The sequence below is a fragment of the Anomaloglossus baeobatrachus genome, chromosome 4 (assembly GCF_048569485.1).
Source record: "Anomaloglossus baeobatrachus isolate aAnoBae1 chromosome 4, aAnoBae1.hap1, whole genome shotgun sequence".
NCBI lineage: Eukaryota > Metazoa > Chordata > Amphibia > Anura > Aromobatidae > Anomaloglossus > Anomaloglossus baeobatrachus.
Genome location: NC_134356.1, coordinates 438,407,644 through 438,419,676, shown reverse-complemented (window position 1 = coordinate 438,419,676; position 12,033 = coordinate 438,407,644). Strand labels below are relative to the sequence as shown.

Genomic DNA, 12,033 nt, shown 5'->3' with positions numbered 1-12,033 from the left:
CACTTCGCTCTGAAAGGGGATGCTGGCACTTTTAATGGGGGGTTAGGTGGGTGCACAGCCGGAGCCGCGCTTGAGTTGTGGTGAAGGTAAACACCACCACTGCAGTTACGGGGCACCCGGGAAAGATGGTAGTGCAGCAAGATGTTAACCCCTCCGTGGGCAGGGATGGTGGCCTCGGGCCCCATTGAGGATAGCTGGGCGGTGCAGGGCGGTGCACGGCTGGATGGCACTGTTGTACTCACTGTTATTGACTCACACAAGTCTCTGGTAAACCAAGTTGATGGTGGTCGGTGCCCGCAGCCGGCTGCGTCTGGTCCCCCACCCGGTTCAGTGGTCTTGGCCTTTCTCCTGCACCGTGTTGTGTACTTGGGCTGCCTGCGCTTCAGCAACGGGAGTCTGCTCCCCGGCTTTGTGAATGTCGGGAGAGCCGTTTTGCCCGTAGACACTGGCCCGTGGGATCTCTCTGCCTGTGCGGTGGCTTTCTATCCCCCTCGGTGGGCTGTTGTCTTCAGTCGGACTTGGGTGGGAAAGGACCTATAGTCCAGACTGCAATCAGTTAATTAACTCAGTCCAGCGGATTCTGGACCTCGTTTCAGGGTCTGAGTACCCCTCTGTGTGCTCCGGTTTCCGAGTCGGTTCTCCGGGCCGGTACCGGCGTGCCACTACCCTGTCCCGATCCACCACGGTTCCACCGAGCCATCTTCCCAGCTCCTGCAGGCTAAGGCCACCGTTTGCCTCCTAGCCAAAGGTGCCCAGGCTTCAACCCCGGCACCTGTCAGACTCCTCTCACTCCTCACTGACTACTCAACTCAACTCAACTCAACTGACTGTTTCCTGCCTCAGGCCCGCTTAACTCCTCGAGGGGTGTGGCCAACCGCCTGGCTCCGCCCCCTGGTGTGTTCATCAAGCACTGAGGGAGGTGACTAGGTTTTAATGGTTGGCTGATGACACCTTTTTGGGGGACAGGTGTAGTGAGGGGGTTTATCTGTGACTAACTGGCTAGTCCAGGGCGTCACACATAGATTTTAATATGACTCAATTTTATATTTTTACAACCCCTTTTAAGTGATGTAACCCTTTACTGGCTGTGTCATCCTGGTCGATCCTCTGTCCCCCTGGTATATTATTACCATCTCTTCAAATACCTTTGCTGTATCTATTTTTAATATTTATTTTTTTGAACTTAATAAAAATCTTATTATATGAATACTTTTTGGACTTGGTCACCTTTTTCAATCACGATGTATGATTGATTTTCTGGGGTTTATTTAATTCACATACTCTCCACTGATGTCAACACACTTCTTATATCAGTATTCCAAGTTCTGTAAGCCTAGCAAAAAGTAGAATTTCGGTTGTCTTGCAGGATCAAGATTCCTTTGGACAGCTTGCCATGCCTTTTGGTCGTTAGAGCTGCCTTCAATTGGTGCAAAAGTTCAATGTAACACCTTACATTGAGTCTGGAACCCTTTTGAAGGTAGTCCACTAGCAGCCCACCCTCCTTATCCAAATAACACAGACTCCATCACCCTGAACGTCTTTGGACAAGGAGAACCACTGTGCCTCCACTCTTTTGACTGCTCCTTGTTTTCAGGGTCATACAAATAAATCTAGGTGTCCTCCATAGTGACCAGTCCATCCAGGAAGTTCTTATCAGTCTGGAAACGCTGAGAAATGGACTAGGTAGTTTTCACTTGCGTGCTTCTCGGATCTGTTGTCAAACATTTGGGCACCCACTTTGCAAATAGCTTCCTCATGTCCAAATGTTCATGGATAATTACACAAACACATTCACAGGAAATCCCCATGATGTCTGCTATTGCTTTAGCTTAAATTCGTCAATTCTCCAGTATGAGGTTGTACACAGTATCGACGATCTCCAGAACAACAACAACTCTCGGTCGTCCAGGACGTTCCTCATCATTTGTGCTGAAGTGGCCCATTTTAAATTTGGCCACCCTGTTCTTAACTGTGGAATATGAAAGGCATTGATCCCCTAATGTCTGCGACATATCACCATGAATATCCTTCACGGACTTTCCTTGAAGAAACAAGAATTTGATCACTCCTCTGCTCTCAGTTGCTGTGAATATCGCATTAGACTCCACCATTTTGTTTTGCGTAGAACACTGTTGCCATAAGCAACAAACAAATTTTGAAAACATATATTAGACACATAAGGCTTTCATGTGATGTAACATTTGTTACCATAGAAACAAAAAATATCACAAAGATATGTGCAGCCCCTTGTATATTGACTATCCTCAGTCCTCCTCCCACGCCACCCGCAATTTCATTACTTAGTGCAGACAGTGACCTAGGCATATCTTCCCCTCCTGTAAAGTAATTGCCCTCTCCACAGTCACTAGTTTAAACACCCTTCTAGCCATTTTTTCCCCTCAGTACAGATGCACCCTCCCCATTGAGATGCAGCCCTTCCCTAGCGTAGAACTTGTAGCCAACAAAGAAGTTGCTACTTTTAAACCCTTAATTATGGTGGAGTCATGAACATTGACCTTAATTCATGCAAGTGAGGCCCACAGTTCTTTAGATGCTGTTGTGGGGTCTTTGTGACCTTTTTTATGAGTCGTCATTGCCCTTTTGGGGTAAATTTTGTTTGGCCAGTCACTCCTGGGAAGGTTCACTGCTGTTCAATGTTTTCACCATTTGTAGATGGGTCTCATTATGGTTTTCTATAATCCCAAAGCTTTAGAAAAGGCTTTATAACACTTCCCAGACTGATAAATCTCAATGACTTTGTTTCTCATTTGTTCTTGATTTTTTTTTTAGATCTCAGCATTATGTCTAGCTTTTGAGGATCTTTTGGTCTCAATCAAGAAATCACTTAGATAGGACCTGCCTGACAAAGTGAAGTATAACGAGTCTGAGAGTAATCAGGCCTGGGTGTGGCTAGGGAAATTGAACTCACCGTTCCAAAGATGTGATAAATTATATATTAACTGTAGGTTAAGTGGGAGGGAGGAAAATCACTTTTTCACACAGAGCCCTCTAGATTTGGATTTCTTTTTCCCTTAATAATAAAGTCCTAAATATATAAACTGTATTTTGTGTTTACTTGTGTTATCTTTGTCCAATATTTAAATGTTGATCTGAAACACTTAAGGGTGACAAACATGCAAATGAATAAGAAATCAGGAAGATGGCAAATACTTTTTCACACCATTATATATATATATATATACATATAGTATAGTCATCTACAGCATGATTTGATAATATATATACACTTTACTTTGTCATCTCTTTGTTCACAGAAATATTTATGCTTGATAAAAGGGATCTTTCTACCCAAGAGCCTTGCTATAGCGCTGTAGAGACAATATACATTGACATTAGCGAATTGAAGGAAAGTAAGAAAACACCTCTGGAGAACACAACAAAATGTAATGTTTACCAATTACACCCTGTACCATTGCCAAAGCCGGTGTTTAGAAATCTGTCACAAAAGAATGTAAATTCAGTGATTCCATCTGCAGAAAACTTCTCATCCATCAATGATATTCCAAAGGATTTGCGTAATCTGACTGTCAACCAGGTGTGCCAATGTCTGACATTACTGAACATGAATCAATATGTGGAAGCCTTTAAATCAGCACAGGTAGATGGTCAACTGGTGTACGACCTTAACCATGACATGATGACCAGCTGCTTGGGCATGAATGGACTTAATGTTGTAAAGTTTATAAAGTTTCGAGATGGATGGAGACCTAATGTGCAATACTAGCCATAGCCAATGCATCAGTTTGAAGGATATGCCCTAATGTGGAAAAGGAAAAACAAAACTTGATTAGAAATAAACCTACAAGTAAAGTGAAGATCTTGAAAATTATGTTTACATTCCTCTTCTGACCAATGTATCTTAATCATTTTTCCTGTTAAATTTAAGTTGATGATTTATATTATGATATATTATGCAACACTAAAATGAGGAACAGAAAATTGTAATCATACTCTAATACCGTATTGCTGATATATATTGTATTGCTGCCATTTTTCTAAATATTTTATTATATCTTTTCATGTCACAACACAGAAGATATGACAATGTGATACAATGTAAAGTAGTCAGTGTACAGCTTGTATAACAGTGTAAATTTGGTGTGATCTCTAGCTAACTCAACACACAGCCTTTAATGTGTAAACTCTTGGCAAAAGTGAGTACACCTCTATGTGAAAATGCCCAGATTGAGCCCAATTAGCTATTTTCCCTCCCCGGTGTCTAGTGACTCATTACTGTTATAAGATCTCAGATGTAAATGACGAGCAGGTATGTTAAATTTGGTGTTATTGCTCCTACATTCATGTCGTCCTGGTAACTGGAAGTTCAAGATAGCACCTCATGACAAAGAATTCTCTGAGGATCTGAAAAAAATAATTGTTACTCTACAAAAAGATGGCCTAGGCTATAAGAAGATTGCCAACACCCTGGAACTGAGCTGCAGCGCGATGGCTAAGACCATACAGTAGTTAACAAGACGGGTTCCACTCAGAACAGGCCTCGGCATAGTTGACAAAAGAAGTTGAGTGTATGTGCTGAGCATCATAACCAGTGGTTGTCTTTTCAAAATAGACACGAGTGCTGCCAGCATTGCTGTAGAGATTAAAGAGGTGGGGGGTGAGCCTGTCAGCACTCAAAGAATAGAGTGAACACTGCATCAAATTGTTTTGCATGGCTGTTGTCACAGAAGGAAGCCCCTTCTAAAGATGATACACAAGAAAGCTGAAGACATGAAGACAAAAGACATGGATTATTAGAACCATCCTCTGTGGCTGATGAGGCCAAGATAAATGTATTTGGTTCAGATGGTGTTGTGTGTGTGTGTGTGTGTGTGTGGTGGCAACCAGGTGAGGAACACAAAGACAAGTGTGTCTTGCCTAGAGTCAAACATGGTGGTGGAAGTGTCATGCTTTGTGGCTGCATGAGTGCTGCTGGCTATGGGGAGCTACAGCTCATTTAGGGAACCATGAATGCCAACATGTACTGTGACATATTGAAGCAGAGCATAATCCCCTCAATTAGGAAAGCCACATGGCAGTATTCCAACATGATAACGACTCCAAACACACCTCCAAGATGACCACTGCCTTACTAAAGAAACAGGGTAAAGGTGCTGGACAAGCCAAGCATGTCTTCAGACCTAAACTTTATTGAGCATCTGTGGGGCATCCTCACATGGATGTAGGAAGCGTTATAGGTCTCCAACATTTATCAGCTCTTTGATGTCATTATAGAGAAGTGAAAGAGTATTTCAGTGGCTCCTGTCCAGGTGTAGTGAATGTCATGCACAAGAGAGTTAAGGCAGTGCTTGAAAATAATAGTGGCCACAAAAAATATTAACACTTTTGGGCACAATTTGGCCATTTTTACATAGAGGTGTGCTCACTTTTGTTGCAAGCGGTTTAGACAATAATGGCTGTGTTTTTTAAAGGGCACGCCGAATTTACACTGTTATACAAGCTGTACACTGACTGCCTCACATTGGATTAAAGTGGGATATCTTCAATGTTGTCCCATGAAAAGGTATAATAAAATATAAACGTCCAGTGTACTCAGTTTGAGATATGCGATTTTATATATATATATATATATATAGATATATATATATATATATATATAATATGTGTGTTGATATATTTACCTTTAAAAAAAGCTTCATATATTTGTGTGTCAGTGTATTTACCAGTGGAGACAACCTACTGGCACATCCAATAAATAACTAACTATTGATCTTAATTGGCAAGAAACAGACGTAAAAGTGCTACCACAAACAAGCGGTGCAACACCTAAAATAGCATTATTTGTTCATTTAGAGGGTTATGGATTTATCTTTGATTTATCTTTTATTTTTATTTGCCTATTTAGACTATTTGGAGCTGCGTGGCTTCATTATAAGCTGTAGCTGGAATTTCTGCCTTATTAGTGCACTTTTAGGTGTTTTGACAATTATTTTTCAGGTATGTTGTTTACCAGTAGAGACTAATATAATTGTATGTATTGTATGTGCCAGAAGCGTTTATACTTGTGAATGTTTTCTGCTTTCTGTATATTGATTATGATGACACCAGTTTTTTCGCACTCCTTCTTCATTTATCAATGGTGCCTGCATGTGTCCTTTGGTTATTTTAATATATTTGTGATTTGGTGGTAAGATGTCTTTACTTTGTAGTTGCACAGTTTTGTCAATATTTTAGTGGAAATGCTTTGTATAGTTTAGTACATAGCTATAATAAACTATAATTCAATTGGAAACTGATACAATTCTTATTCCTGGTTTCATTCAGTTTACATATGGCAAAGGGGCACTGCTATGGTCTTAAAACTTCAAGGAACATTAATTACATAGATCTTTATAACACTGTTGGTGCTGTACAAGGACTAAATATTACCCACATACTGTTGCAAACAATACATACACGACAACAAGCACACACAACCATTATTATCAATAATCCCACAATATTAGCTGCAATACGACTGCCACAACATGACATTACATAGCACTAAATAATGGTACCGTTGTTTTTTACACTTGACAAAGACATCAGTTCGTCGTGGAAATGTAATAACCCCGTGTCTTTACATTATCGGATCAAGGATCTTCATTTCAGTTAGCCCAAAACCATGAATTGTCTTTTCCATCAAGCACCCATGTGGAGTTCACCCCTACAGCCACGGGGCAGAAGCACCCGTTATTGAGCTTTCACAGGAGGTGTGTCTTTCAAACTTGCTCAGGTGAGCAGATTACCTGGTTTATATCTTTTCATAAAGGTATCACTTACTGCCTGGTGCTCTCTGTTTCTGTCACACTGGGGCAAGGGAACACCTAGAGTGCGGCGTAACACAGAGGAAAAACCAGGGAAAATGTGGAGGAAGGCTATGGCGACAGGGAGAAGGGGTCACCACCTCACACTCACCTGTGACTGATCTCTGAGCTCCCTAACGTCCTTCCCCCATGCACCGTCACATCCCTAGGCCCTAGCTAACCCCGAGCTTACCATGATGAGAGGGTAGGTCAGCGAGACACTAGTCCGACTACTACAATAAAACAGAACAAGAAAGGTAAAAGAAACGGGTGGGTAAAAACACGACAAATAACACTCAAGTTTCTTCAACAGGAAACTTCACAGCTGCAACTCAAAAAACACCTCAGCTTCTCCAGAGACAGACTCCTTCAAAGTGGTCAGTATAGGAGCTCACCAGCATAGAGTAAAGCCAGAAGTGGGTAAATAAAGCGGAAGGACATGATGACAAGATGTTGCAGCTGTGATAAAGGTTATGAGTAATCTCAAAAAAGAGAGGAAAAAACACTGGCGCACAAGGAGACATGAAGAGTATTTGGACTCTAAAAGGGTGAAACTCAAAAAGAATGCAGATTGGTGGAACTGCAAGAAGGAAACAGATAACATTTGAATAAGTGCTAATTAATGGATAACCATATACTAACAACCAAGTGTACTACTGTACTGCCAAACATTTTGCGCTATAATAGCAACACAGAATACAGGATCAGGAGGAGGAGGGGCAGGTACCAAAGAGAACCCAAAAACACAGACAATTCTGTGGTGGTGAAGAAGAAGAGTGTATACAATAGTCATTATAAGGCTGAGTATATAACTGTAGAGGTATAGATGAAACATAGGCACTGGAAATAGAAAATGTATCCAAGGTTAATAAAATGTGTATTAAGTAAAACACTATATATACCTAGCTCTCTCTTTCTCTCTCTCTCTCTTTCTCTCTCTCTCTCTCTCTCTGTATATATATATATATATATATATATATATATATACAGTCATATGAAAAAAAAAGTTTGGGCACCCCTATTAATGTTAACCTTTTTTCTTTATAACAATTTGGGTTTTTGCAACAGCTATTTCAGCTTCATATATCTAATAACTGATGGACTGAGTAGTATTTCTGGGTTGAAATGAGGTTTATTGTACTAACAGGAAATGTGCAATCTGCATTTAAACAAAATTTGACCAGTGCAAAAGTATGGGCATCTCAACATAAAAGTGACATTAATATTTTGTAGATCCTCCTTTTGCAAAAATAACAGCCTCTAGTCGCTTCCTGTAGCTTTTAATGAGTTCCTGGATCCTGGATATAGGTATATTTGACCATTCCTGTTTACAAAACAATTCCAGTTCAGTTAAGTTTGATGGTCGCCGAGCATGGACAGCACGCTTCAAATCATCCCACAGATGTTCAATGATATTCAGGTCTGGGGACTGGGATGGCTATTCCAGAACATTGTAATTGTTCCTCTGCATGAATGCCTGAGTAGATTTGGAGCGGTGTTTTGGATCATTGTCTTGCTGAAATATCCATCCCCTGCATAACTTCAACTTCGTCACTGATTCTTGAACATTATTGTCAAGAATCTGCTGATACTGAGTTGAATCCATGCGACCCTCAACTTTAACAAGATTCCCGGTGCCGGCATTGGCCACACAGCCCCAAAGCATGATGGAACCCCCACCAAATTTTACTGTGGTTAGCAAGTGCTTTTCTTGGAATGCCATGTTTTTTGCCTCCATGCATAACGCCTTTTTGTATGACCAAACAACTCAATCTTTGTTTCATCAGTCCACAGGACCTTCTTCCAAAATGTAACTGTCTTGTCCAAATGTGCTTTTGCATAGCTCAGGCGACTCGGTTTATGGCGTGCTTGCAGAAACGGCTTCTTTCGCATCACTCTCCCATACAGCTTCTCCTTGTGCATTGTGCGCTGTATTGTTGACCGATGCACATTGACACCATCTGCAGCAAGATGATGCTGCAGGTATTTGGAGGTGGTCTGTGGATTGTCCTTGACTGTTCTCACCATTCTTCTTCTCTGCCTTTCTGATATTTTTCTTGGCCTGCCACTTCTGGGATTAACAAGAACTGTATAACTGGAGAAAAAGGAGATAAGGCAACAACTGTGTGTAAAAGATTCCATTTTATTAATTAAAATACATATTAATTAATACAAAATTGCATCGATTAGAAAAAGGTCAGACAAATAGGTGGAAAAAACAGTAGGGGAGGTGTGATCTGTGGGAGCGGGCCTTACCACACAGAACCAACCAATTACAAGGGAACTGTATTGCCCCCAGGTACATATAGATTTCTTATAATAAAACTGCAACAGGGTGACGGCCCAGAGGGGACACTGTGAAGGTACAAATTGTATTTGTGGGTGGGCAACACCATGTGTGAAAATCCCCTCAAGGACCCAACACAACCGCGGCACAATCCGGCTCCACCAGTGTGCAGAACCACAGGCGAGGACCAAGGAGTACTAGAACCTTACCAGCATCAGTGTGCACACAGTAAGTCCAAGCCTGGTGCCCGCGCAGCCAGGAGGAGCCAGAACGTGGCGCGGACAGAGGGTTCCTATAGTGGAACTACAACAGGAGGGTAACCAGGGGGGGGAGGCTGTATAATTTTGTACATACATATATACAAGTGGGTGTCCACAAGCCAGCAAAAGTTGTGTGTAAGATTCCCCACTGGGACCCACCCCAGCCACAGATCAGGGCTGGATCTGACACTGCACGGGGCCGCAGGGACAAACTGGAAGGAAAAATTGTATCCAGCATAAGTATGCTCCCAGTAGGTCACAACCTGGAGCGGTGTGCGGCCAGAAAAAACCCGCAAGTGGTGGGGGCAGAACAGGAAAACAATACCTGTGGTTGGTTCTGGGGGCAAGGAAACAGCCTCCTGACAGCTGTTTCGCAGCGTGCTTTTTCGAAGCTTTGAAATACATTTATTTATCATAGAAAATATAGTCCAGACATTGACTAGGGTAGAAATAATGATTTTTACTTGGAATAATAATTTTCTCCTTCAAACTTTGCTTTTGTCAATAAAATGCTCCCTTTGCAGCAATTCCAGCTTTGCAGACCTTTGGCATTTTAGCTGTTAATTTGATGAGGTAATGTGGAGATATTTCACCCGATGCTTCCAGAAGCCCCTCCCACAAGTTGGATTGGCTTGATGGGCACTTTTTGCGTATCATACGGTCAAGCTGCTCCCACAACAGCTCCATAGGGTTGAGATCTGGTGACTGGGCTGGCCACTCCATTACAGATAGAATACCAGCTGCCTGCTTCTTCCCTAAATAGTTCATGCATATTTTGGAGGTGTGCTTCGAGTCATTGTCCTGTTGTAGGATGAAATTAGCTCCAATTAAGCACTGACCACAGGGTATGGCATGGCGTTGCAAAATGGAGTGATAGCCTCCTTATTCAAAATCCCTTTTATCTTGTACAAATCTCCCACTTTACCAGCACCAAAGCAACCCCAGACCATCACATTACCTCCACCATGCTTGACAGATGGTGTCAGGCACTCTTCCAACATCTTTTCAGCTGTTCTGCATCTCACAAATATTCTTCTGTGTGATCCAAACACCTCAAACTTCGATTCGTCTATCCATAACACTTTTTCCAATCTTCCTCTGTCCAATGTTTGTGTTCTTTTGCCCATATTAATCTTTTCCTTTTATTAGCCAGTCTCAGATATGGCTTTTTCTTTGCCACTCTGCCCTGAAGGCCATCATTCCGGAGTCACCTTTTTACTGTAGACATTGATACTGGCATTTTGAGGGTACTACTTAATTAAGCTGCCAGTTGAGGACCTCTGAGGCGTCGATTTCTCAAACTAGAGACTCTAATGTACTTGTCTCATTGCTCAGTTGTGCAGCGGGGCCTCACACTTCTCTTTCTACTCTGATTAGAGCCTGTTTGTGCTCTCTTCTGAAGTGAGTAGTACACACCATAGTAAGAAATCTTCAGTTTCTTGGCAATTTCTCGCATATCCTTCATTTCTAAGAGAAAGAATTGACGAGTTTCACATGAAACTTCTCTTTTTCGGGCCATTTTGAGAGTTTAATGGAACCAAGAAATGTAATGCTCCAGATTCTCAACTAGCTCAAAGGAAGGTCAGTTTTGTAGCTTCTCTAATCAGCAAAACTGTTTTCAGCTGTGCTAACATACTTGCACAAGGGTTTTCAAGGTATTTAGAACATCCATTCGCTCTCTAACACTGTTAGCAAACACAATAAACACAATGCACCATTAGAACACTGGAGTGGTGGTTGTTGGAAATCAACCTCTATATACCCATGTAGATATTGCACTAAAAAACAAACTTTTGAAGCTAGAATAGTCATTTACCACAGTAACAATGTATAGAGTGTATTTCTGTTTAATTTAATGTTAGCTTCATTGAAACAAATTGGGGCTTTTCTTTCAAAAATAAGGAAATATCTAAGTAATCCTAAACTTTTGAACTGTAGTGTATGTGTGTGTATATACAGTATGTATATATATATATATATATATATATATATATATTTATATTAGATAGATAGATAGATGTATATGTAAAAGCTAACTGGCACTCACTAGTGGTCTCAGAGACAGTGAGTAAATGGGCAGACTAGAAACTCAGTAGCTACTATGGACAGCCAGGGTACACAGCAATGAAGGCAAAGTAGAAAGTAACCCTGCAAAAATGCAATGAAAAAATAGTGCTGCCTACTTGCTTGTGCTGGGCGTGCTGAATATGATGGCCCTGTGGATGGAAGTAACAGAGAGTATACAAATAGCACAGCATGGGATTGTATCTGATTATTTATGAGGGAAAGCATTTCCCTGCCTGTTTTTTAAAAATATTTTACTTCATAGAAAGAATAATTTGTGATCCCCTTCTGTAAGGTCTTTATTACATCCTCCCCGGCCCAGGAGATATGGTAGGATCAAACCATTTTCCTGTACGGAGTTTGGGAATCACTGGTGTATATGAAGCTGTTGAACTCAGGTCAGGAGTCCAGCGGCAGTCCATACATCATGGTTTGCACTCAAACAGGGAAACATGGATGTGATAAATGGGCTTTATAGTGATTTTTTTAGTTCTTCATGTAGTAATAGTGCCCCTGATATGCCTCCTAGACACTAGTAATGATCCTTGTGAATATTGCATATAAAGTGGAACCTCAATTTACGAGTAACCCGGTTTGC

The 12,033-nt window shown here is 41.3% G+C and overlaps 1 protein-coding gene across 1 annotated transcript in view; it reads left to right on the top strand.

Annotated features, from left to right (window-relative positions):
• Positions 1-5,494, top strand: part of LOC142301632 (uncharacterized) — a 64,936-nt gene extending 59,442 nt beyond the window's left edge. The window contains exon 5 of the mRNA XM_075342653.1: positions 3,276-5,494. Coding sequence (XP_075198768.1) covers positions 3,276-3,745 — 470 coding nt within the window. The 3' untranslated portion in view covers positions 3,746-5,494. The remainder of the gene's footprint in view (positions 1-3,275) is intronic.
• Positions 5,495-12,033: the final 6,539 nt, after the last annotated feature.